At 59.5% G+C, this 25,645-nt stretch overlaps 1 protein-coding gene across 5 annotated transcripts in view; it reads right to left on the bottom strand.

Annotated features, from left to right (window-relative positions):
* Positions 1 to 25,645, bottom strand: part of PLCG1 (phospholipase C gamma 1) — a 38,633-nt gene that overhangs the window by 12,511 nt on the left and 477 nt on the right. For all 5 annotated transcript variants that reach the window (XM_053671319.1, XM_053671321.1, XM_037164424.2 and 2 more), the window contains exons 2-20: positions 25,237 to 25,579; positions 6,770 to 6,922; positions 6,579 to 6,672; positions 6,411 to 6,458; positions 4,369 to 4,453; positions 4,189 to 4,272; positions 3,927 to 3,961; positions 3,673 to 3,745; positions 3,476 to 3,577; positions 3,139 to 3,257; positions 2,969 to 3,054; positions 2,776 to 2,896; positions 1,894 to 2,062; positions 1,658 to 1,780; positions 1,480 to 1,581; positions 1,201 to 1,388; positions 806 to 1,006; positions 612 to 731; positions 351 to 531 (exon numbers count right to left, since the gene is read on the bottom strand). In XM_053671319.1, the coding sequence (XP_053527294.1) occupies positions 351 to 531; positions 612 to 731; positions 806 to 1,006; positions 1,201 to 1,388; positions 1,480 to 1,581; positions 1,658 to 1,780; positions 1,894 to 2,062; positions 2,776 to 2,896; positions 2,969 to 3,054; positions 3,139 to 3,257; positions 3,476 to 3,577; positions 3,673 to 3,745; positions 3,927 to 3,961; positions 4,189 to 4,272; positions 4,369 to 4,453; positions 6,411 to 6,458; positions 6,579 to 6,672; positions 6,770 to 6,922; positions 25,237 to 25,453 (2,301 nt within the window). In that variant the 5' untranslated portion in view covers positions 25,454 to 25,579. The remainder of the gene's footprint in view (positions 1 to 350; positions 532 to 611; positions 732 to 805; positions 1,007 to 1,200; positions 1,389 to 1,479; positions 1,582 to 1,657; positions 1,781 to 1,893; positions 2,063 to 2,775; positions 2,897 to 2,968; positions 3,055 to 3,138; positions 3,258 to 3,475; positions 3,578 to 3,672; positions 3,746 to 3,926; positions 3,962 to 4,188; positions 4,273 to 4,368; positions 4,454 to 6,410; positions 6,459 to 6,578; positions 6,673 to 6,769; positions 6,923 to 25,236; positions 25,580 to 25,645) is intronic.

Here is a 25,645-nt window from a genome sequence, read left to right as displayed (position 1 = left end):
CACTTCCTGTGCCAGACTCGCTCCTTCTACCCAAGGCCATGATCCTGGTCCAGAAACCCCCCCACCCCCGCTGCCACCCTCCGCTCCATCAGGTCCTGCCCCCACAGCCCCACCTCTGCAGCCCACTCTCTCCAGACCCAGGGACAGAGTCCAGTCCACACCCAGCTGGAGGAGCCTCAGGCCACTCTCCCTGTGTGGGCTCCACAGGGGCACCCCTCTGCCTGAACGCCTGCCCCCCACAGCTGGATCTTCCCATGAGTGGTGGATTCAGAGGGCCTGCCCAGCAGTGAGCCAGGAGTTTCAGAAGGGTCCCCACTGCCTGCAGCACCCCCTCAACCACCAGTCCTCACAGCTGTGCCGATCTTCTCCAGCGCCTCCTCATTGATGGGGTAGCGCAGCTTCATCTTGCGGTACAGTGGATGCTTCTCGTAATAGCTGATGAGGTCGACGAGGCTGTCGAACTCCGAGTTGCCCAGCATCACCGTCTGGCCCTCCTGCTGCACGCGGCAATGCTTGATCTTGCCTTCCGCCCTTGACAGAGACCAAACAGTCACCCAGGGGCCCCGCCGCAGCCCCACCCCACCTCCAGCACCCCAGGCCACACCCCTCACCGGAAGGAGATGGCGTAGGAGTTGGGCTCATTCCGTTTCCGCACCAGGAAGGCCCCGTCACGGGGAACACGCATCAGCATGTGCTCGGCCTGAGCTCTGGTCAGGCTGGCGTGGTACCACCTGAGGACGGGCCTGAGTGAGGACTCCGCCACCACCACCCAGGCCCCCACCCGCACCCCCATCCCTGCCCTCACTCTTTGCTCTCGTGGGCATTCGTCTGTGGGACAGGCTCTGAGAGACGCATCTCAAACTCGTTGCAGCGCAGGGGCACCTGCTGGTAGTGCGTGATGAGGTCATAGAGCGAGTCGAAGACAAGGTTGTCTGTCAAGAAGAACTTGGGGGTCCCGGCATCCTGCCGGGAGTGGATCCGGCAGTGCTGGACTTTCCCGTTCCGCCTGAAGGAAGAGGGGAGGCAGTGAATCTGAGGGGGCCAGCGGGAGTCTCAGGCCCAGGGCACCCTGTGAGAGGGCGGCCACACGAACCAGACAGGTGTGATGTCACCCGAGAGCCGGGAACAAAGACAGACCGTGGACCGCGGCTGTCTCTGGGTGGTTCCCTGCCCGCGTGCACAGCCCAGGGAGTGCGTTACCAGAAAGAGAGGGTGTAGTCGCCCACAAAGGTCTCGCTCTCGCGCACGAGGAAGGAGCCGTCGGGGGCCCCGGTCTCGATGCAGTACTCGGTCAGCAGGCGCTCGGCGATGTGCCGGCCGTCCCGTCCCGCCCCGAGCTTCCCGTGGAACCACTTCTCATTGGAGTGCAGCTCTGTGCTGCCGCTGGCCTGGGCAGGGGAGGGCGACAGCAAAGGCACTGGGTGACTCTGGGGGCCCAGCCCCCAGCCCCCAGCCCCCACCCCCGGGCTGGCCCCTCACCTCCTTGGGCTCTTCCTCGTCCTCATTGCCCTGGTCGTTGCTGGTCTCCTCTGAGTAGTAGATCTTGCTGCTGGTCAGGACGAAGTAGTGCGGATACCACTCCTGGGAGAGACGAAGCGGGACCTGTGACAAGGCCCTCCCACCACCTGCCCTCAGCCCGGCCCGGCCCGGCCCTCACGTGGTTCACGGGGTCCTCCAGATAGAGGATGCCGTTCTTGATGGAGTTGCTGATGTCGTTCTCGGAGTACATCACGGACGTGGGCACCTCCTCATAGGCGCTGCCCTCGGCCAGCTTCTTGTGCTGTGGCGGGGAAGTGCAGGACGTGACAGCGCTGCCCAGGTCCTGGAGCCCCCATCCTCACCCCGCCCGGACCGGTGGCTGGCGTGGCGGTCCCCATGGCCCATCACCCCTACCTTGATAAGGATCTTCCTCTTGAGCTGGTTGGGCGAAGGGAGCCCATCAGCGGCGATGTCCACGGGCTTGGTGAGGAGTGTGTCCCCGAGGACCCTCTTGAAGTACTGGGCCATGTTCCTCTGCTGGGCGATGCTGCAGTGGTCCTCAATGGACAGGATGACCGGGTACCTGCAGGGTCAGGGACCGTGCGCTGACACAGGTCCTGCGGTTGGTTCTGTGGGGTCAACACTCAGTCCCAACAGCAGGGCCCGGGGCCTGTCTACAGGAAGCAGTCCCGGAGAGGATGTGAGCCCTGGCCACCAGAGGGGTGGCTGGGTGCTGCAGGCATACCTCTGGGACTGCTACAGACCTGAGTCCCAGATTGGCCCCATTACGGAGGCCGCCCCAGCAGGGCAAGAGAGATCCCACCACCAGACAGGTCAGGAGAGATGAGACACAGCCTTCAGAGGGGGCCCTCTTGACCCCTTCAGCGAGGCAGGAGAGACCAGCAACCTGGCCCTGCCGGGATCTCAGAGCCCGTCCCACCGTGACTGCAGGTTAGGGGTGAAGAGGAGTTGTAAACTGGCACACGGGACACAGACAGTTCCCTGGGCTGTGCAGGAAGAGCTGGCAGGACAATGGCCTGAAGAGGTCAGAACTAAGGAAGGACCTCGCACGGACAGAAAGAATTTGACCGTGTTCCACAGGCTAAAGAGAAGGACCCGCGGAAGGGAAACAGGGATGCGGGAGACGGAGCAACACGGGAAGCAACTCGAGCAGCAGGAGGAAGGATGGCGACGAGAGTCAAGTGGAATGGGGGCAAGACATTCGAGGGGACCCTCTGCCTCTGTCGCAGGAGAGAACTGGAGCCTAGCTCACCCTGGGTCCCCCACCCCACTCACTCTGAGGCCACAAAGGCATGCTCCTTGATGGTGTGCAGAACATCTGAAAACTTGATCTTGGTGGTGAGGGTGTGTCCGTGGTAAATGACCGGCATCCCGTCGGGGCCGTCCCAGCAGTCCACTGAAGAGCCACATGACTGCGGTCAGCGGGCAGGCCTCCCGCCCTCCTCCCCCAACCCCAGCCCCAACGCACACTCGATGCAGCGGCAGCCCATCCGCAGGCAGCGGGCGTAGGCTTCCAGAGAGGACTCGCTGGAGAACTGGTCCCCAGTCAGGTACCTGGATGGCGAAGGACAGGCAGGGTGGTCAGGCAAGCCCCTCACTCCCCAGGTCAGGCTGGGTGGGACCCAGGCAGCCACTCACGTGTTGTGCGAGGAGGAGATCCAGTAGTGGGAGAGAGGGTTGTTCATGGAGTCTGGGCACACGGCGTCCAGCTTTGCATTCCACATGCTGTTCTCTTTGGAGAACAGGAAGGTGACGAACTGCCCGGGAACACATGTGGAAGAGAAGAGAAACGGGGCTGCTGCCCTGGCCCACCAGCACGGGGGTTGTGGGAAGGAGAGAGGGTGCTCAGTCTCAACTAGGGCAGCTAAGGTGGGCACAGGGTGGCACCCCTGGCAGGTCGGCTCCCGGAGACCCAGCGGCACCCTGGCCAGCCCCGCCCACTCTGTCTGACAGGAGAGGTGGAGGCAGGCCTCACCTCATCCAGGGAGAAGTATGGCTCTTCAATCTCTCGCAAGGGGTCTTGGAGGAAGTCGAGCATGAACTCCTGCACCTGGAACCGGTCGACAGCCCACAGCTCCTGATGGGGGTGGGCAGGGTGGGGGCACGTGAGAGGTTCCAGCCAGTGATGAGCCCAGCCCCCTCCCTCAGCCGGGCACCCCGGCCCAGCCATACCCCCTGGTACTCGAGGAGGAACTGCTGGAACTCAGGGAGGGACACTCGGCAGAGCTCCGGTCGTTCCCCTGCCCTGCAGGGGAGAAGTGCCTGGTAGCCAGCTGGCTGGCGTGGTCCACAGACAGTAAGGGGACCCTTGAAGACAGAGCTCAGCTCCCAGCCAGAACTGCCCAGAATGATCCCGCACGGTTCACCCCTCCCACCCGCAGAAGGTATCGCCCGGGGGAACCCTGCCTCCCCACTTCAAACCAAACCTCAGGGCGCTGGCTTCCAAGAAGGGGAGGTCCATCTGCAGGAGACAGAACCTGGTCAGAGCGAGAGGCCCTGGGAGGCCATGTGGGAAAGGGGCTCTCAGGAAGAAAGGCTGGGGTGACAGGTGGGGGTAGGCCTCAAGAGGAGGAGAGCTGGAGGGATGGCACCCCAAAAGCCCCCAAGGAGGGCAGCAGGGCTGAAGCAAGCAGGGCTGGGGCAGGAGAGCAGGGGCAAGGGCCACGGGAAGGCGGGTGGCTCAGGCACCGTCTTCTGGGCGCTGTACATGAGGCTGCGGTACAGCTGAGCAAACTGCCCGTAGGTGATGTCGCTGCTGCGCTGCTCCAGGTCCTGCGCGGCACACAGTGAGACTTCCCGGTCAGGCATGCTGGCCAGGAGCTCCGGCCTCCCCGCCCACCCACCCACAGGCGGCTGGGAGGCCCATACCGTCAGCCGCTCTCGAAGGAAGCGCATGTTGGGGACCCGGTAGTTGACCTGGGACAGCATATTCTTCAGGTCCTTGGCTGAGATGCTAAGAAAACAAGAACATCTCCAGTGGCATCACCTAACCTCTCATGACCTCTGACCTGTGGACTGAGCCCACCTGGGGCTGGTCAGGTAAGTAACACTACTCTGGAACCTGGAGTCCAGAGGGTGAGGCTGGATCAGAGCCCTGGGGTGTGACCAAGGGAAGTCCCTTCTTTTCTCTGAGCCTCAGTTTCCTCATCTGAGTAAAGAAAAGCCCAGGATTCTGGCAAGACAGGAGTGACCAGGCTCCGTAAAGCCCTGTCCCCACCAGCACCACTGGCCCCTCGACCCTCCAGGTGGCAGCTGGCCCATGTTGGCAGATGGAGGCGGCTACTGCTGCAGGTGCAGCTCAGCCAGGGCTCAGCCAGGGCTCACCCACAACCTCCATGGAGGGGACGCCCAGCAATGAGCCTCTCCCCGCCCCGGGATGCCAGGAGGGGGAGGAGAGGGAAGGCCCCTCTCAGCTGGAAGCGTCCCTGCCCTTCAGGGGTGCCCTGCTGGAATATGGGGCGAGTGGACACTGCTGGGCCTAGCAACAGCGTGTGGGCAAGAGGCTTTCTCTCCTGGAAAGGGGCGTCAGGGACGGGGGACAGGAGCCCATCCTCCACCCACTCAGGAGCCTGGCAGTCAGCACAAAAACTGCCGAGGGGCTGCCACCAGCAAGTGCTGTTCAGAAACGCCAGCCCTGTGTGGGCACCAGCTGTCTGGCCCTCAGTCACTGGGAGGTGGGCCACCAGGGTCCTCGCTTTGTGAGCACGAACTTGCTGCATCACTAAGCTTTCCCTCTGGGGACTCTGCCATCAGCATTACAAGCAGGCTGCTGTCTCTGCCACCGAAACATCTGTCTCGCCCCCACATACCTCTTCTACCTCACCCCCTTCTCCACTCCCCTCCACAGCAATGCCTTGAAGGGGCCATCCAGGCCCCCGCCCATTCCCTGAGCCCCTCCACTGCCTGGCTCAAAGTTGCCACCTCTGTGCTATTAAGTCCAGGGGGCACCTGTCTTCCCCACACTTGACACGGCCCCTCTCCCCAGGCTTCCAGAACAGTGAGCCCCCAGGCTCTCCTCTTCCCTCATGAGCTGCTACGTTGCTTGGTGAGTTCCTTCTGACCTCTCCAATCCCCAACAACCAAACGGCCCAGGATCAGCCACTGGCCCTCCTCCCCGTTCTGGTCACCCTGACCCCCAGATGAATCTGGCCTCACCGCCTTCCATATCATTGTAATGTTCCCCAGGTAACACCTCCATCCCAGCCTCTCCCCCGACACTTGGTCTGCCCATCTGCCCACTGATATCTCTACCTGGACATCTGAGGGCGTCTTGAAACTTAACACCTGCCAAATAAACCGCCGAGTCTCCCATCCGTGCCCCCTCCTGCGTGACTGCCATCCTCTCCTCCTCCTCCCCTCACACCCCCAAATCCACTGCTTCCTCCCGCCTCTACCCTGACCCAAGCCCTGTCCTCTCCCCGCTGGAGCACCGAAGCTGCCCTGGCCTCTCTACCAGCAGCCACAGTCCCAGTCACCGAGGTCAGGTTGGGCCACACCCCTCTTCCAAACCCTCCGTGGTTTTCCAACTCTTTCCCAGCAACAGTCGAAGGTCCTTACCACAACCTGGTCTGTGTCCCCATCTCTCTTTGGGCCCTCTGGCTACCGCACCATGGCCTCAAACACAGGAGCTTCAAGGCCCCCTTCCGCACAATGCAAGCTGCCCTGACCTCTTCCCGGACACCCAGAGCCGGTTCGGCACTTCCTGTCTCTGCCTGCCAGGGCAGGGCACACAGCTCACTGTCCCTGGCCTCTCTCGCCAAGTCGCACCACGGCCACCAGAGGGCTTTCAGCAGGAAGCTGCTTGTGCCAGAACCACCTGCCCACCCCGATCCCTGCTTGAGACAGGTGCCCCGGGCCTCTGCTTCTCGGAGGCCAGGCTGCTGCTGTGGGAGCGGCAGCGCAGCACCTACCGGTCCTCCCGATTCCGGTCCACCGAGTAGAACTGCTTCCGCAGCCACCTGCGGGGAGATGCCTGCAGTGAGGGCCACTTCTCTGACCAGGCCCAGGGCGATGAGCAGGCGGTGTCCCTGCCTCTCTGCCCCTGCTTCCTAGAGCCACAGGGTCAGGGCAGCTCTTACCTCTCGATCTGCAGGGGTGTGGCTGCCTGTAGTGTGTCCTCAGTCAGCCACGTCAAGCCCTTGATCCACATGTTCACTTCGTCCTCGGATGTAGCTGTGAGGGAGGGAGGGGCAGCTGAGCTGAAGACCCGGGGACCTGGGGACATTCCCCTTTACGCCTCTCCTGCCTCCTCCGGCCCCTCGACTCCCACCTTGCAGGCTCAGGGTCTTCAGGCGGAATTCCATCCCATACAGGATGACAAAGCAGTGTGACTGGTCTGGTCGGAAAGCAGGGTCCTCTTGGTAGCGGTCAAAGTCCCGTGAGGTCTTCCCTGGACGGATCTCCTTGATTTCTCGAATGTCAACTAGGAAGGCAGAGAAGAGGCCAAGGTCAGGCTGGGGTCTCAACACCCAAACAAGGGCAGCCTGGTCTCCTCACTTATCCCCACGCTCTCCCTCAGGAAGGGACCACAGAGAGACCCCTTCGAGGGGCCGCGGGCCAAGACTCCCCGCAGCCCCTCGGCTGACAAGAGAGCAGGGCCGCCCCCGAGCACAGGCAGCTGCCAGTCTGAACGTCTGTCGACGAGAACCCAGGCAGGTCGCCTGACTGGGAAGAAGCCGGACTGGGAAGAGCCAGAGAAACAGGGACCCCCGGCTGTTCTGTGAGGACTGTCTCCTGACATGAACTGAGGACTCAGACCGAGGCGTACAGCCCCAGGGGTCGGTGGTGCCAGGAAGGCAGCCGCGTCTCAGGACCCACGGGAGGAAGCGAATCAGGCCCAAAGAACCGTGCACCCCTGAAACGGCCCACCCCCAAAGTCATCCACAGCAAGTGTCAGAGGGAGGCCTCGTCCCCTGAGGCAGCGGCAGCCACGGGGTGTGTCCGGTCCTGGCTCCCAAGGCCGGCGCATGCTGCCACCTAGGCCCAGACAGGGGCACACGGGCCTGAACAGCAGGCACCTGCCTGGGCCGTTAGCTCCGGAGTTGACACTCAGGGACTCGTGGGACTTTTCAGTCTCGGTTTTACCATCTGTGAAGCAAAGGGCCAGACTGAAGTTCTCTAGAAGGCAGGGTGGTAGAAAAACCCACATGGGCTCCGGACATGAACCCCAGCTTAAGTCCCATTGCTGTGTGACCAAAGCAGAGTGACAACGACTCTGACCCCCACTACTTTGTTGTCTGGGAACCTAGGTGACCAAGGGCAGCGGCGTGAGGTTTTGGTAAGGGTGAATGTCCTCAGAGCCAAAGTGCCCAGGCCTGCAGGCGGCGCGGCAGGGGCTCACTCAGTGCCCTCCCCTTCACCAAAGAGAGGTCAGGCACAGGAGTTCCGACCCCAGGCCCGGAGGGGGCCACCCTGGCCACAGGCTACTCTCCCCTGGTGCGGGCTGGGGCCTGGACAGAATGCAGACCTTCCAGGCACGTAGGGAGGACCGCGTCAAACGGAAGAAGCCACCAGAGGCAGCCCTCTCCAAGCACTCCCTCATCTCCAGAGCCTCTTCCCAAACGCTCTCACCCAGACTGGCCCGGAAGATGCGGGACCAGGGCAGTGCCAGCACGCTGCCCGGCTGGCCTCCGCCCCGGGAGCCCTCCTAGCCCAGACTGCGCACCACCCCGGCCCGAATGTCCTCCAGGGTCAAATCCCCAGGCTTCCTCCCTGGCCCTCTAGCCACAGCTGGGGTCCATCCATCCCACTGTGAAGAGTGGCAAGGCTTCTGGCCCCGACGCCCCCTCCAGACGTGACTGGTCCTACGGGGTCTGTTCCAACACCCTCAGCAAACCCCACGCACCTGGTTCTCCAGCCGAAAGCCCCCACTCCTGCCAGCTGTCCTGCCCTCCCGTTCTGACCAATGAGCATCCTTCCCGAATCTTCTGACTCTTCACAGAACATTGTTCTGGTTGCTCCCCAGGTTGCTCACTAAGGAGAACAGGCCTCTTTTCTGGCCTTCCAGGACCTTCCTGGTGCACTGATTTACCCCCAGCTTCTGTCTCCTATCTTTTCTGCTCCACCCACACTAAACTGAACCAACGGCAAGAATAGCCAGTATCTTCCTGTCCCCCGTTTTGTCTCGGTTCCCAGCCAGGGACTATCTACCTCCCAGACTCCAATTCTACCAAGACTCAACGTGGAAGCACCTTCCTGCAGTGGCCATACCCTTGACCTCTAGTGGCACTATGCACACACATGCCTTACTTGCCCTGAGGCCGGGCCGTGCCTGCTCAACGACTGAGTGAGCAAGTGAAAGAGGGGCAGCAAAATGGGAGTGGAGCTTTAAAAATGAGTTACGCTCAGGTGGAAGCAGGGAGGGGAAAACTGAGTCACAAAGACCTGGCCCGGAAAGACCGAGTTTCCATGGATGGAAGGAGGAGCCGAACAGGGGAAATGCCCAGATGAGAAGCTGCAGAACCACCACAGAATCTGCCCTTTGAAACAGAAACCAGCAGGCTTTTCCGGTGCAAAGCTGCTGTCACCCCTCCCACACCTTTGGTACCGCACACAACCTCACATGCACGAGTAAGTGCATGTAGGTCAAGGCCTGCGTGGTGCACGGCCTGGGCCCTTCCTCTCAGCCTCCCCCTGCCCTCACTCCCCATCATTAGAGGCAGTCCAAGGCGTGGCAGCTGGAGGGTCAGTCCGAAGCCCGCTGCCAGACCACATGCAACCATCCCACATGTGTGCATATGCATATGTACGCAACACACTGACAGATGGCAGCCCCCGCCATGCGCTGTGCTCCTGGGCACATTTCCACTGAGCCCAGGCAGGAGGCAGGAGGCAGGACAGGCTCCTGCCCACGACAGGCAGGCACAGAGCAGCTGCAGCCAGGCATCCAAGCCTCCCAAGTTCCTGCTGGCCATACCTGGTCCCTTGCACTTCCCCCATAAGGAGGTGCCAGCCCGGCCCTGATGCCCTCCCTCCAAGTCCACCAAGCTAACAGCAGGCTGAAAAGACATGACACCAAGGTGAGGCACTCTTCTAGGTTCTTAAAAGCCACATCCTGTGTGACCTCCCCCCATCCTTCTGCCTCCTGGAACAAAGAAAGCTAGGTCCCCTTTCCCAAGAGAACCAGGCCTGGTCCCCCAGGGACTGTCATCACGGGGAGGAGATTCTTTAGGCAAGTGTGACCTTGGCCCTGGTTTGGGGGCCAGAGAGGGGGCTGGGCCACCCCAGCACAGTCTGGGTCAGACCCACAGTGGGACAGGAAGGGCAGATGAGAGCCCCTCCCAGGGGACAGAAGAGGAACTGCTTGGAGAAGCAGGACAGCGGCAGCACCCTACTCCCACAGACCCTTGCCTGGCACTCAGCCCTGCTCAGACCCACAAACGATGCTCAGGGGAACATCTGGGCGAAGAGGAGCCAAAGGCACTGAGAGGTCCCACCAGGCTGGGACTGGAGGGTAAGACGAGGGATCTCTGAAGACAAGGGCACTGAGCTCAAACCAGTGCATGCAGACGTGCTCCAGGCCAGAGGCCGCTTCCTGAGCCTGCAGCAGCCACAGCACCTTGGCCCGCAAGCTTGCGGGCAGTCTGAGGCATGTGCACCCCACCACCTTGCACAGAGTGGGATGCTAGAGCGGGAGACTAAAACGTGAAATCACAAAAAACAGGTTTCAAGTTCTATTTCCAAGCTCCTAGCTGGGGCCTTAGGCAAGCCCACTCTCCTCACTGGTAGGCCCTGGATAAAGTGAAGGTTGTAGAGGGGATGGGCCCACCAGAACCTTCCACATGCAGACAGGCTACTTTTGGAGAGGGAGCCATGTGGGAGAGTCAGCTGGCCTGCCCTGACCGCCCCCACCTGGACTGGTCTCTGCTGTGGTCTTTATGGAGAAGGAAACGCTTGTGGCCTGGCGGCAGGGGCTCTGCGCACGGCAGCCCAGCGCACAGGACTGACTGCGCTCGGGGATCAGGCGGCAGATGCTCCCTCCTGTCCTCGCCCGGCCCAGAGACAGGCTCCTTGCCTGAAACCACAGACTAGAGGCCAGCGGCTGGTTGCTCAAAGCCAAGTGCCAGGTCACACAGATCTGAACAGCCACTGCCTTCTGGGTGTACAAGTAATGGCAGTCACTTTCTCTTTAAGAGAAAGATCAAGTTCTTTGATCTTTCTGAGCCGCAGAACTGATCTCAGGCACTCTGGGAGCCACACGGCTAAACGGCAGCAAAGGGTACTGCTGCTCGCAGGGCTGGCTTAGAACCTGCCTCTGCAGGAGAGCCGGCCTCCACTCCCAGGGCAGTACCTGCTGTCCCGGCTGGGGAGGAGGGTGCCAGGATGGGGACACCCTAACTGGCAGGCAGCCAGGCCGGAGCCTGGGAGGGGTGGAGGACAGCAAGCACAGAGGACCTGCCTGTGCTCAGCCCCCTGGAGGCAGGGCTGTTTCCGCCTTGGAATCCTGCCCCGAGGCCCCTCCCAGACATTAGGCCAAGCCACAAGGCCCCCACTGCCCTTTGCACCCAAGGCATCTGGACGGGCATCTGGACGGTGACCCAGGGGCGTGCATAGGGGCAGCACTCCTGCTGACCAGGCAGAGTCCCAAGACAAGCAGAATCCCCTGGAAGAGAAAGGGGAGGTTCAAGGGGGTACCAAGACTTTTCAGGTTCCTCAATGGGCATGGTCCCAGAAAGCCAGCCCACCCTGCCACAGGGGTAGAAGCTTAGCTTTACCCTCAACATGCCACGTCGGCTCTGGAAGTAGAAGGGTGAGTCTAAGAACTGAATCCAAGACTCTAAACCAGACCCAAGCTTCTTGGTCAGGAACCCGTGTCCTACGTCCCTTCTCCTCCATGAAGCCACTTCCCAAATGGCCCCGCCCTGGAAGAGGTCCTCCAAACCCACTGGCCCAGTAAAATCCTGGCTGGGCAAGAAAGAGCAGAGAGGCACCTGCAAAAGCACCAGCTGGTGAGCAAGAGGCGCCACCGCTGAGCCTCTTCCCTCATCTGCAAAACGGGATCACCGCTCCTGGCACCTCCTTCTCAAGCTGCTGGGAGATGCTGGTAAGGTGAAAAACACAGAGTGATTTTACCAGAAAGGGACAGCAGGACACAACCAAACTGAACTCCCCTCCCCAAATGAGGATATGGCCAAGCAGGCCACCACAACAAAAAGCAGATGGAAAAGGTATACAACACCAACTTGTGGACATAAAACATGCTTTTAATGAAATATTTTTTTGAGAATTTTCCCTTTACAAAGTAAAGCAACTGTAACAGTAAGTTAACTGATATAAACTACAATAGAAATTATTTGCATAAAAATTCATGTAAATACATTTTGCAACTTAGGAAAAACTGCAACTCCTGATAAGTAAGTGTGAAAGGCCTTCTTAAGATCTGACAGTCGACAGAGGTGAGTATTCCCCAGACAGGCCCCTTCTCCCCGGGGCTGTCAGTGCTGTCCCCGCTGCCTCCCGTGGGATGTGAGCCCTGCCCAGCCCTCCTCCAAAGGGTGCCAGGCCAATCAGGGCAAGGAGACCCACAGAGCCCAGCCCCACATCGGTCCCCAGCCCTCCTTCTCACTGCTAAGCCTCTGCCCATGCCAGGGCCCCCTCCCCACCTAGAAGTCTGCCAGGCCCAGGTCGGTGGCACACCTGGTGCACCATGACTTTGTCCCACCATCTAGTGCTTCCTGGTGTCTAGGCCACCGGCCTGTGAACTCCCCAAGGAAGAAACCACTTTGGACTCCTCTCCATTCCCCAAACCCAGATCCTGGGGAGGCCTCGAAAAGTTTGCAGAGTGCTTAGGAATGAACACATGGGAGGCCAGACCCTGGAACTAACGATCTAAAAGAGGCAGCAGAGACCCCGGGTGCTCAAAGACGGTATGAGGGATGAAGAGGCCGTGCCAGGAACCAAAAGGCTGAGGAGACACACCAAATATGCCAATGCAGTGGTCGGTGAGGTGACTCTGAGGACCAGAAAAAGAAAGACCACGCACAGCTGGGGGGACGTGGCCCCAGAAACCCGTGCAATCTGGAAACCACAGGGGGTCCCCGCACAGAGGCTCCTGCAGCCGGTGGGAGCCACGGGGAGCCTGGAGCTTTGGGGAAGCGGGACAGCAAAAGCTGCAAGGCTCTCTGGGTCCCACGCCCTTCTTCGATCCAAGCCAAGGACACCAGGAGATTCAGAAGAGTGGGCCCCAGGGGGCAGGGGAGGTGGGCACACCTGCCAGAAGTGCTCTCTAATCAATCACCCTCTCCGTGCACAGCCTATGCACAGATGGGCCGTTCCCAGTCCCCACCCTTCAAATCAGCCTGCCACTTCATCAGCCTCCAAAGAAACGGCATGCCCAGGGAGGAGGAAGCACAGATGAACTTGGCCTCCTCCCCTAAAGGATGCTGAGATACAGAAAAGATGCCTCAAGGGGAACTGACTGCCCTCCAGACCAAGTCCTGGCCCTGCACCCCTGCAGCCTCCTTTACTGAGGGCCAGCGGCAGAGGGGCCCCGTGTCCCAGGATGCCTGTCCTAGCCAGGAACACATGGCTTCGACAGAGCCTTCAAAGCCCTGAGGGCAAATGATGGCGGTGGCCGAAGAGACACAGAGAGAACCTGGGCTCAGATGGGGAAAGAACCTGATGCTGCAGGAGCCGGGTGCACGGGATGGCCAGCAATCACTGTTAACAATGGCTGCCCAATGAACACCACGGCCTCTGGAAGGAGTGGGGGGTCCCCTCCCCCTGCATTCCCCTCTCTTCCGAGGCTTTGACCTTCCCCCGCCTGCCTTCCAACAGAAACAGTCAGGAGCAGCTCCCAGCTCCCAACAAAGGAAAGCAAAAGCAGAGGGGTGGGTAGCCATCTCGATTTTATGAACGATCTCCTTCCCATTCCTGTACATCTGCCTTCAAACCAGACCAGCCGGGGAGAGAGGGACAGAGCACCTTTCCCAGGATGCATAAAGGGAGACCATACGGAACCCTGGAGTCCTAGGAATACCAAGGGCAGAGGTCGGCACCTGCCCCTGGCTGGGGTTTCTTCAGTCACTATTCCCCAAACACCTGACCGAGAAGAGCATCCAGGCCTGACTCAGCATCCGGCCCTCTCCCACCTTGATAAACAGGAAAAGGCCATTCAGTCCGTTGGACAGAGTGGGTCCTCCTGCAGGGAACTCCACACCCCTAGGTACTAACTGCTTCAGGGCACAGCTGTAGGGGGCCCACCTGTACACGATGAGTCACACAGAGTCTAGATTCTGGATGGAGCTCCCCTTTGGAGCAATGGGGCAATGGAGGCTCCACAGGGTCACGTGGCAGTTTATGGCAGAGCTGGGAGCCTCCCAGTGGCCCCACAGCAGCCGCCACCCGACGTGCGTGTGTGGAGAAGCAGCAGGGCAGCCCCAGGCAGCCTTCGCACCCTCCAGGCGGGCAGCCCTCTTCCCCAGGACACTAGGAGCCTACCCATTTTGGAGGTGGGCGCAGCATGCCCAGGCCCCAAAGAACTAAGGGAAAGGAGGCCCCACCCAGATAACCCAAAGCTGGGAGAGATTATTCACGAACTCCATCATCCAATCAAATGCCTACCTGCTCTGTGTCAGGCCCTGGGTTGGGTCCTGGCTAAATGGAAATCAATAAAGCATTGGAGTTCCTGCCCCCTAGAGAGGCCCTGCCTGGTGGAGGAAACAGATGGGGAAGCAGATAACTGTGAGTCCTGCCAAGAGTGAACAAAAGGGAGACACACGTCTGCAGTGCTGAGAGCCCCAGCCGAACGTGAGCAGTTCTGCTGCAAAGTCTCAGACCGCTCCACAGAGGGCAGGGCTGGAGGGCTGACCTGCCCACACCACAGAAGCCAAGGAAGCCAAAGCAGCTACGCAGCAGTGTGGCTGTTCAGGGAACAGGGCACTTTTTCAGGGTTTTGTGGGGGAGGAAGGAGGGTCTTCAGCAGCTTGCAACACCACAGCAGGAAGGTCGCAGCAAGGAGAAGGGGCTTGTCCCAATTTTCCTGCCTGAGAGTAAGTGACTCCCCAGGCGGCCCATGGGTAAGCCTGGGGGCAGGGGTCCTATGCACTCTGACCTCTGCCTCCCCCAGAGGCCGATGCTGCCCAAACTCTAGCTGGCCGGTCTGCTAGGCCACAGCCACAGGACGGAGGCTGAGGGCTGAGCAAGGCCAGGTCCCAGAGCGGGCCAGGATCTCAAAGCCCAATGAAATACCCCCAGTATATTCAGGCCACCTGGGGGACAGAGTGCTCAGCTGAAGTCACTTTCCTACTCTCCTCTTTCCAGAAACTCACAACAATCCACGTGGCTGACAATGCCTTCCATCCAGACTGAAGCTCCACCCTTGCCCTCTCTATCCCTCGCAAGCTCCCCTGGCTTCCCTGTTTCTCCCCCACACAGGCTGCCTCTCACCGAGGCCCGGGCCCAGGCCCTCTGCTCCCCAGTCAGTGCCCCCCACAGTAACGGCTTTAAGGACCCCTACCACAGACCACTCGCAAACATGGCTCTGCCCTCGTCCTTGCCTCGGAGCTTCAGGGCTCTCCCCTAACTTCCCACTTGCCATCGCCACCTGTTCACCCAGAGACAGGCCCTCGAACGCACACACTGGTTTCTCTCGCCACGCCTCTGGTCTGACGGCATCACCAACAAACGGTACATAATCTAAACACTTCGGAATCCCTGTTAACGTCTCCTTTTCTCTCACCCCCCAATCTAACCCCTGAGCAACTCCTACCAGCCTTACATACTACCCACCCAGGCAGGCCTCCTGAGCACCCAGAGAGTGGTAACCGCGCACGTCCTGTAAGACCAGGGGTCAGCACTGGCATGTGAGCTCCCCGAGGGCAGGGGCCATGTCTGCTGGCGTCAGTGCCCCGCACCTCGCAAGACGTGAGATGAGTTGGGAGAAGAAAGAAATGCCCAGGCCCCCCATGTCAAGGAGACATCGGGGCCTCTGACTGGAGGTCTCAGCGGCGGGGGCTGCGGTCGGGGCCAGAGGCCTCCCGGCGGAGCCCGCCGAGCACCAGGCACGCCTTCGCCCTGACCCACCTCCACAAGCCTTCCTGCAGGAGGTGGGGTGCTGGCCCCTAAGCCTCTACAGAGTCAGTCCTGACTAGGACACTGGGGACGTTCTAAGTGCTGGGGTCATCCTCACAGGCCTGCTCGCCAGAACGCCTCTGCAGCCGCCCCACTAGCCCCCCCATTTCAGAGCTGCTCGGCCCAGCCTGTCCTCAGCGTCCGGCCACACCCCCTCTGGGCCATGCCAGCCCAAGTCAGGCCGCTTCCTCGCCCTCCTCCTGCTTCCCAGGGAGGCAAGGCCCACATCTAGCCTCTGCCCTCACTCCCAGGGGACAGGGACTCACCCACTCTCCGCCTCCGTCCCCAGGAAGCCCAGCTCTGATTCTTAGAGGCAGCCTCCCCTTCCTGATCTGAACGCCTCACTCTAGCCTTCCGAGACCCCCCGCAGCCTCAACCCCACTAGCACGCATCCCGGGAGAGCTGCTGCGCCACCTCCCACCGGCAGCGCCTCACCCTTCCAGGGTGGGCCGGCACTGGGCCAGGCACCGGGCACCCTGTTCTCACGGGAAGGGGGGCTCCCTGTATTTCACTGCCGGCCCGTGAGAGGCCCTGAGGAAAATCCCACACCGAGGGACATCTGTTCCCTTTTCTAATCTCCTTGGTGGTTCTGCTCGGAGCTCCCAAGGAAAGGCCCAGGCCCAGCTGGGAACCCACGGGCAGACACAGCATCTCACGTTCAGATGCCACGGTGGGTGGAGGACATGACTGGGGCAGGAAGGAGACTGCCTCCAAACAGCTGGACTGTCGGGTGCTACAAGGGGAAGTGGGCCGCAGGGACGCAGAGACCGGTCGGTCACCTTCCCACCCCCGTCCTTGTCATCGGCCAACCTCCCAGCTGACCTCCGGCCCCCAAGCAGGCTGAGGAGACGCCTTCCGGACCTGTGGCCCACTCCTCCCCTCCTTTCTGAGGCTGGTTACTCTGTGAGCACTCTCTGGGCCTGAGGCTGGAGTCCGTCAGTCCCACAGAGTTAGAGTTCCCCCACCACACACCCAAACCACCAGTTCCAGTGTGGGCAAGGCCAAGCCAAGGACACGGTGACCTGAGAGCATCCCTTAAACAACCACTTCCCTCAGGACATTTCGGCTCAGCCCATAACCCCAGGTGTCCGAGAAAACAGGAAGCCAACCCCAAAGTGAGCAGCCCACCCTGACTTACAATCAGATCTCACACAAACAAGTGGTCGAACTCGCCGTGGCCAAACTCACCGTGGCCCAACCCCTTGCCAGCCCGGTCGGTTGTCTGTGGCCAGGCCCTGGGCTTCGGTCAGACTGCCCATTCTTCCAAGTACCCAGGCCTTGCTCCCAGACCCCTCCTGACCTTCACAAAGATCCTCTAATCAACAGGGGCGAGCCAGCCAGTAGGGGAGGGAGCCCAGGGGCAGGCTGGGCTGCCACAGGAGGACAGACTCTGCCTGGACCCCACTTCAGCCCACAGCCACTTGAGGCACAACTGCCTCCTGCCAGCCCTGGGCTGTCCTGGTTTTCTGCCTGTTCCAGGTCACAAGCTTCCCAGGATCAAGGACTGGGTCACCTCCTTTTCCCTGCTTCCTAACCCCAGCCTCCTCTGTGCCAGGCCTGGTCTCCGCAAAGGAGGTGCCAGTCTTCTGCGAGAATAAAGCCCCACCCCATTTACTCTGCATCCTGAGTCTGGCTGAAGCCAGGGCCACCCGCCAACACCGGGAAGGGCCCGGAAGGAAGCAGCAGAGCCTATACACAAAGCCTGCATGTGGGATATAAAAAGGAGCCCTCCCTGCTTCCCCCAGGATGGGCCCAGTTCCTAGGAGGTGACGAGTGAGGAGAGAGCGAGCGCCTGTGCCTGGGCACAGAGCCACCACAGCCTCTCAAAGGCTGGCCAGGCACCACCTCGAAAGGAAGGAATCTTACACCGAGGGAGGGAGAACATTAAGACCTGAGCCAGGAATCCAGGCAGAGATTCCCGGAGCCAGGTCTCCTGGGACCACAGCCTCCCCCAAAGCGACTAACTCCACCTCCCCCGCTCCCAGCCCCAAAGGATTCAAGGAGCAGGCCTTCTCTGCCGTCTTCCCATCTCGTCTGGGGGGCTGAGGGCACTCGCTACTCCCTCCGAGGCCCCAGAACACCAGCAAAGGTGCTCCAGGGAGCCGTGGCCACAGCTGACTAGGCTCAGGGGCAACTTGACGAGGGGCACGTGTGTTGGGGGTAAATGCAGGGAGGCGGGCAAAGGCACAGCTGTAACGCCTAAAAATCTAAATACAAGCCCCCTGTCTCAGAGACACGAGCCAAAACAGCCTCCGACCCCCTCGGGCAGCCCCGCCCTCAGCGACAGCAGCGCAGCTGCCCTCACCTGAACCCTGGCCCGTGTCACAGAAAGTCCCTCCTTCCCGGCCCCCTTTCTCTGAACCCTCTTCAGCCTAGTTTGCCCAGAGTGTTCAGGCTCTGCACCACGGGGCTGACCCAGAGCTACTGAGGCCACTCTCCAGGGACAGCTTGTCACAGACATGCACATGCAGTGAAGGGGAGAAAAGAGCCTCGGCTATTGCCAGCCTCTGGGGTTCAGGGTCATGTGCTACAGCAGCGCACCGTCCCTCTCCTGACTGACAGAGAGGCGCCTGGGCTGTTTCCTGCACCGCACTCCCCAGACCCTGGGGTCACTGTTTCCCACCTGGCTGTTTGTCCTTTCTGGCTCTGTCCACCTTTATGGCCACGACCGGATTTCGCGGTGCCTGGCATGTCAGCAAATGCCACAGTACAGGGCTGGGGGAGCACAAGCGGAGTCTTGCTTGTTCAGTGTGCCACAGGTGCCCGAGAGAGCTGGGCTTTCTCCTTTTTTGCTTTTTTAAGGAAAGAATAGCTATGATGGGTGACATGGAAAGCTTGCCAGGCGACAGAGCTCCAACCACTGTGAACAAGTCAGAAGGTGGAGTAATCCCGTCCAGTTCGGCACATCTAACACATAGCCGCTGGAGCCACCATATGCGTGAGGCGAACCCAGGAACACACGGATGAAGGCCTGTGTGCAAGCTCGTTGTCAGGGGTCCCGGGAGGCCCTTCTCAGAGCACCCGGAGCTTGGAGCCCCCGTCCCCATTTCCCTGGCAGAGGCTCAGGGACAGCTGTCCCCACCAGCCAGGAAGAGAGAGCCAGAGCAAGGCTCTTCTGGCCCCCACCTCCCATCAGCTGCTTCCTCTCCCCCTGCAGCACTGGGAGAGCACCTCCGTGGGGGCGCGGCGGAGATGAGGGTGGCGGAGGGTCTAGATGGAAGCACGGAGTCTAGTTTGTCCACAGAGAAGTCAGAGCTGGTAAAACCCATCTGGCTAAAGGGCAGAGCAGACATCGGTTCTGTCCACATTAAGAAAACAAAAGCAACTCTGGTCCTACAGAACAGTCCGCCTTGGTCTCGTTTTCTCAAGGGTGGGAGAATCAACTGAATGCTGCATTGTGCGACCTCACCCTCGCGGCCTTGGTTTCACTCCTGCCTCCCTCAGTTCCTGGAGCCTCGCTGGAACTCAAACAACACAACAAGTTGGGAAAGTGGCCCAGAACTCTCATGCGCTATTCAAAAACCCCTGATTTTCCTCATGCCCCAGGAGTCTGCACAGACTCACAGAGGGAACAAGAAAATTAGTAGGAAACGAGCATTCAGCTGAGGTTCTCAGGGCAGCACTGGTGGCCAAGCCTGGTGACGGAGCTAGAGCTCTGTCACCAGTTAAAGTGAAAGCAAGGAAACGGGTTCTCGTTAGGTGCCAAATGCTGTGCGGAGCACTTCCACATGAAACCTCTTACTCTCCTATACGCTCTCATCCTACTGTTCATGTGCAGTTCTGTGAGGAAGGAAACACTTTTACAGCTAACGATCCATTTTGGATGGTTTAAAGTAGCTTGCCCAAGGTCATAGGAACAGCTGAGACCCGACCCTAAATCTAACTGGTTCTAGCCACAAACCTCTGGTCACTGCTCTGCCCCAAGCCTTGTCATCCGTCACCAGTTACCTCCACGCTGCTCACAAAGCCCCCCCCCCCCGCACTCCCCAGGGAAGCACGGTGCCACGCCTCCTCGAACAGAACATTCTGCAAGGAGAACCAGAACATCCCCCTCCCACCCCACACCCACTGCTCCCAGGAGACTCCTCAAAGTCCCTACAGACTTCTCCAGCTCTATGAGAGGGGGTGGAGAGAGAAAAGACGGTCTCTCCTATCCTCTCATATCGGGCCTTGCAACATTATCCATCTCTGGCTTCCCTGAAGCCATGTCCCAGAGGAAGGGGCACAGAGTGGCAAGGGATGCTGTGAGTTAATGGAGAGGGACAGTGGCAGCAGAGGCACAGGCAGGCCCTACCCCCGAGGGGGTGGCATTAAGGCACTTGCTGGAACGCAGGGCTCTCACACCGATGTGCTGATAGCTTTGCCCTGGGCCAGGCACTTAAACACAGGCCAATCCGACACCTTCCCGTGTTACCAAGGCAGCTGCTCCCGGCCAAGTGCCGGATCAGCCCGCAGAAGTCAGCGGCAGGAAACCGCCCTGACGGCAGAGGGCTGCTGCAAGCCTGGAGGAGGTGGGGGGCCTCCCCGGTTCCGAATCAAAGGGCTCGGCGGCCAGGCACCAACCCTCTCCCTCATCTTCCCCCTCGTCAGGGTTCCCACACATCAAACACTAAGCACCGGGCCACACTCCGTGCGAAGCACTCCACACATATTTTCATCAAATTCTCACAAAAACCGTATGAGATAAATGCAGTTTAGTATCCCCCTTTATAGATGAGGAGTCCAGAAAAGCGAAGTCTCGTGCTCCAGGTCACAAAGCGAGTGGCGGACAGGATTTTTATCCTGGGCAGTTTGAGTTCAGAGCCCAAATGCCAAACTACAGTTGACCCCTGGCCCCCACCCCACCCCACACAGTGAAAATACGTGTGTAACTCTGACTCCCCGGTCATCCCTCAATAGCTATGGGGCTGAATGTTCCGGAACCCCCAGCAGACACCCAAATCCGCGGATTGCTCAGGCCCCTGCACTGCACGGCACAGAACAACGTATAGAGTCTGCCCTGCAAATGCACGGCAGGGAGTACTGTTTTGTTGTTCTTAAACCATGATCTTTTTTGTGTGTCTAATTTATTTTTAGAGAGAGGGGAAGGGAAGGAGACAGGGAAAAAAACATCCATGTGTGGTTGCCACTCACGTGGTCCCCACTGGGGACCTAGGCTGCAACCCAGGCATGTGTCCTGACTGGGAATTGAACTGGCAACCCTTTGGTTCCCAGCCTGCGCTCAATTCGCTGAGCTACACCAGCCAGGACTGGAAGTACTGTTTTTATCTGAAGCTGGTTGAATCTGTAGATGTGAAACCCAGGACCCAGGGATACAGAGGAGTGACACTATATATATATACATATATATATATATAAAACCCGGGAAGGTGGCCTCATGTCTAACACACCTAATGCATTGCTGACCCCTGCAGTGACCCTCGTGCCCCAGCCAGGGCACGGGCAAGTTCCCCAGTCACTCAAGGCTCAGTCACAGGTCACTTCCCCTGGCTCTCCCCCCTCAACCCCCGGCTCGCTAAGAGAAGCTCTCTTTACAGACCTTTGTCACAGTACATTATAATTACACATTCCCAAGTCTGTCTCCTCCAAGAGTCTGGGAGTTCCTCAATGACATAGACCATGTCTTATGCATCTTCTGAACCCTTAGTGAACTAAAAGGTGTTCAAATAATACTTATTGAACAAATAAAGGTTCCTCATTCCAAGGGGCGACCCCAAACCAGGCTGGTGGCCTAGCTCTCTAACCGGTGACTCGAGCCCGCGCACCTGTGCAGCACACACAGGGGAAGCTGGGCTGGAGGTGCTGGGGGTGCCCATGTGCTCGCTCCTCCAGCCATCTGTGCAGCAGGCCCCCTTCCTAGGTTCACAGGAAAGACAGCCCCAGATGGTGGGGGGCCTAGCAGGGCTGGTCTGAAGCCCACACATCACCGCCGGCCTGGGGCACTAAACAAACACTAAGAGGCCTGACTTCCCCTGGAAAAACTCCAGTCAGACCGGAAACACACAGGCAGGCACGGCCGGCTCTGGGGATCGGGACTCGTGCTGCTGCCCCTCTCCCAGGGGGAGCAGCCAGCCAGGACAGAGAAAACCCCGAAAACCCCGGCTGACACCAGCCTGAGCAGCCGCGTGGTCCGTCTCCTCCCCAGTCTGACAGGGGTCAAGCCCCAGCCAGATGTACCAACATCATCTCCTCTCCAAGCCTGACTGCCTGGTCCCGGCTCTTTGCTTTCTTCTGCTACCCCCCACCCCGTCGTCAAAGATACCACTCAACACTGCCATTGCCCATTTTAGTTCCCCTGGGGCGAGGACCTGTTTTCATTCACCACCCAAGGGAGCCCAGCATCTAGAAGATTATCTGCAGAAGAATCAAAGACAAAAGCCTAGGGCTCCAAAATCCCCACAGACATGCTTGGCTGGCACGCAGAATTCTCCACCTGGGCCCCTTGCCCACAATGTCCCTTGACTGAACCATCTCACCCCAGAAGACACCAGAAGGAACCATGTGGGGCAGCATCAGGGAGGCGGAGGCCGTCTGATGTAAGACCAGAGCACAAAGATCTCTCCTCAGAGGAGCGGCGCAGACCACAGGGACAGGGGCCCGAAGCCCACCGCCCCGGGGCTGGGTCCTCCAGGGATGGGCCAGCCGGCCGCTGCCTGGAGAGCTGGGCCTGGCTGAGACTGTCCCAGCCAGCACTGTCATCCTGGCATAATTCACTCGAGTATTTCCATTTCCTTATCTGTAAAAGGAGTGGTACTCCAGTCCACCCCCTTGGGCCTTTGTAAGTAAGGATTAGCCAAGAAAGCATAATGAAAAGTCTCTGTAGCACTCAGCAGGAAGTCTGTAATTGCTTTTCACTTATGTCAGTATCTGCAAAAAAAAAAAAAAAAGCTAAACATCACCCTGGTTCCTGTTGTACCACCATGAAACCAGGCACCAAAGCACTTCTCCACCCCTTTTGAGCCAAACTACCATCCTAGAGACCAGCAGGTGCCAGCCCTACTTCACCAGTGATGAAGTGAGAGGGCACAGCTGGGCCAGAGCGAGGTCACACACAGGACTGCTGCGCCCTTTCCCTGACCCACACCCTCTCTCCTTGGGGGTCAAAGACGCCCTGAGGGTAATGATGTCTTTCTGTCCCTTTGGCCATGCCGCAGGCACTGCGCACGGTACTCTGACAAGGCCAGCAGGGAAGGCCAGACACCTGAGGCACCTGGGCAAGAGGCCAGGTGGCAGGGGACCCCAGCTGGCAGCCCAACCTTCCTTCGAGTTTGTGGAGCGGGGCTGCAGGGATGAGGACCCACCGACGAGGTGCACCCATGAATGGGCAGAAGTGGGCCAGCTTCAGCAGGGGGCTGCATTTACAAGACCTGAAATCCACACAAGTGTCTCACTAGCGTTTTTACCCAGACTCCTTCAACCCAGGCCTCCAAAATCACAGGGCCAGGGCCCCTTTGACACCCTTTACATTTGCTCCAGGCTTCTCAAATCCCAGCTAATTAATGAGGTCATTGAACACGGACCCCTCTGGTTGACCCACCCTTGGGGGCTGGGGTTAGCAGGCCTTCTGCATTCGGGCCTCCACCCTCCAAAGACCTGAGACCATGGACTAGAGTCATTCCTTTCCACACCCCTTCCTTCTGTTCAGGCCCCAACTTACAAACAAGAAAGTCAGGCATCGTTTGTGTAAATCTCCATATATTTTACACACTGTTCTACATGGTAAGCAAGTGAGTGAATAGACGGGTTGGGGCAAAAAAAAGAGAAAAAGAAAAAAAAACCACTTCCTCCCCTTTTCCGGGTGGTAATCTAAGTGAAACGTGAACTCGGTCCCCATCCTCCTCCCTTCCCGCACCCTCACCCTCTCCTCCAGCCACTCTGCCTCTACACCACTCACAGTCACAGTCTATTCTTATTATTAATAACAGCTCATATTTATTAAACATGCATGTGCCAGACACCGTGCTAGATGTTTTACATCAATTTTCTCATTTAATCTCCAAAACAACCACACAGCATACAGCAGACATATCATTACTCCCATTTTACAGCTGAGGAAAATTAAGGCTAGTATCACACAGCTAATACTCAGGCCAGGGGGGTGGGGGGAGGTTCAAACCGAGCCTTGCCTTCAACCACTGTGCTGTACTTATCGCCCCTGCTGGTCACATGAATGGTTTGAAATGAGCCTGTTACCCAGGAGATTTCTATCTGGGAAGCTCCAGCCAGTGCCACAGATTCACAGGGAGCATCAAGAAGCAATCAAGGGGACACCTGGGTGATGCTCCCAGGACTAGATCGGCTCTCTGCATCATCTGCCCTTCCTCCACTTTAGAATCCTGTCTCTTGAATCAATAATATTTCCTCCCAGTGGCTGACAGGGCCCATGGGGGCACAGAGGAAGGCAGCTGCCATTTCTGAGTTCGGCAGCTGTATCAGATCTGGAGTTTGTAGTTGAGGATGGCCGCCTCACCACAAGATCTCCCTTCCTCCAGGCTCCTCGCCCATGTACACCATGCCCAAAGACGTCTGTAGGACCTTCCCCTGGGAGTCCCCTGAACCTAGTTTGGAGCCTGGCTCTCTCTAACATGAGTCTCTGGGGGTCCTTGCAGGAAGCAACACACAGCACACATCATCTCTCACACTTGAAGGCGGGGGAAGGAGAGCTGGGCTCCCATCCGGCCACAGCACAGGCACATGCTAAGTGGAATGACATTCTGATAGATCTGGGGTTTTTCAAAATCCCCCTCCCCCCTCCTCCCAACTGAGACCTGTGCAAAAGCAGCCACGCACAGCACTGGGAGGGCAAGGAGGCAGGAAATCAGGAGTAGCTGCTCCTGGCTCTCTGCAGCCACAGGATGCAGAACACAAAGCGCTAGACCCCAAAGTGGCTGTCCGTTCTTGAAAAGAGTACCCGACTCTAAGGCACTGGGGCCAAGCTTTTTGAACGTGCTCCTGAGGGCAGGGGGTGCCTGGCTCTTTACCAAGAGTCCCTTCTCGACTTCGGGTGTCAGCCCACCCACGGCTCCAAAATTCAGTTTCAGGACAAAAGCAGCAGTGGGGGGAAAAGCAGCCACTGCGTTCTCACAGGCTTTTCCAAACCAAACAAGACCCCTTCCACCGTCTCCCAAGAGGGAGATGAGTAGGCTCAGCTGTGCTCCAAACGCAGCCCTTCCCCAACATCTGCTGAAGTTCTGCTGAGAGAACCCAAAAGGTTCTTTTGCAAATAAGAGCCCAGCCTTCGGGCCCAAAGAGTTTCATCAAAACTGCTCTTTTTGGATAAAGGGTGGTGGGTGGCGACCATCTTGCCCGACCCCAGACAAGTTCAGAAGCTGGGTGTGGGTGCTGCCTTTGGCTCACCTCACCTCCACGGACACCGGAGTGTGGGGGACCCGATGCCTGCTCCGCGGGTCTCTAACCCGCTAGGATTTTTAGGCCTCTGGGCAAAGCGCCAGAACATTCCCCCTGGCTGGGGGAGGGGGTGTCCTGTCAGGTGACTGAGGACCCGGATGCCCCCCGCCTGGGGTGACCACCAGGGCCGAGGCGGGGGCGGAGCCCGGAGGGAAGGGCAGGAAAGTTTGCCCAAGTCGCTCCGGCAGCGGGCCCGGGCGCCGAGGAGCCGGTCGACCCCGCGCGCGCACAGCGGGCCCCGGGCAGGGGTACACTTACTGGCCCCCTCGATCTTGTCGGCGCCGCGGCTCCACGTGATCTGCCGAGTCTCCAGCTTGACCTGGAAGGTCTTCCGCTCGGGCCGCTGAGACTTCTTGGAGTAGAACAAAGTCATGACGGTGCCCACCTCAAGGCTGCGGCAGAGGTTCAGCACCTCGGCGTCTGAGGGCGCGCCAGGCCCGCAGCCATTGGCGCACGGGGAAGAGACACCCGCCATGGCTTCGGCGCTGGGGGCGGCAGAAGCAGCGGCAGAGGCGGCGACGGCGGCGCAAGATCCGCGGGCGGGAGTAGGCGGCAGCTGCGGCGGCTAAGGCGGCCGGCGAGTGGGCCGCGGCGGCAGCTCCTGCGGGCGGAGACGGGGCGGGGCCTGAGTGGGGGGCGGGTCGGTTCTGCAGGCCCCTCCCCGGCC

This window comes from Artibeus jamaicensis, unplaced genomic scaffold (assembly GCF_021234435.1).
Source record: "Artibeus jamaicensis isolate MK-2021 breed Jamaican fruit bat unplaced genomic scaffold, CSHL_Jam_final contig_685, whole genome shotgun sequence".
NCBI lineage: Eukaryota > Metazoa > Chordata > Mammalia > Chiroptera > Phyllostomidae > Artibeus > Artibeus jamaicensis.
This window is presented reverse-complemented; position numbering and strand designations above follow the sequence as displayed.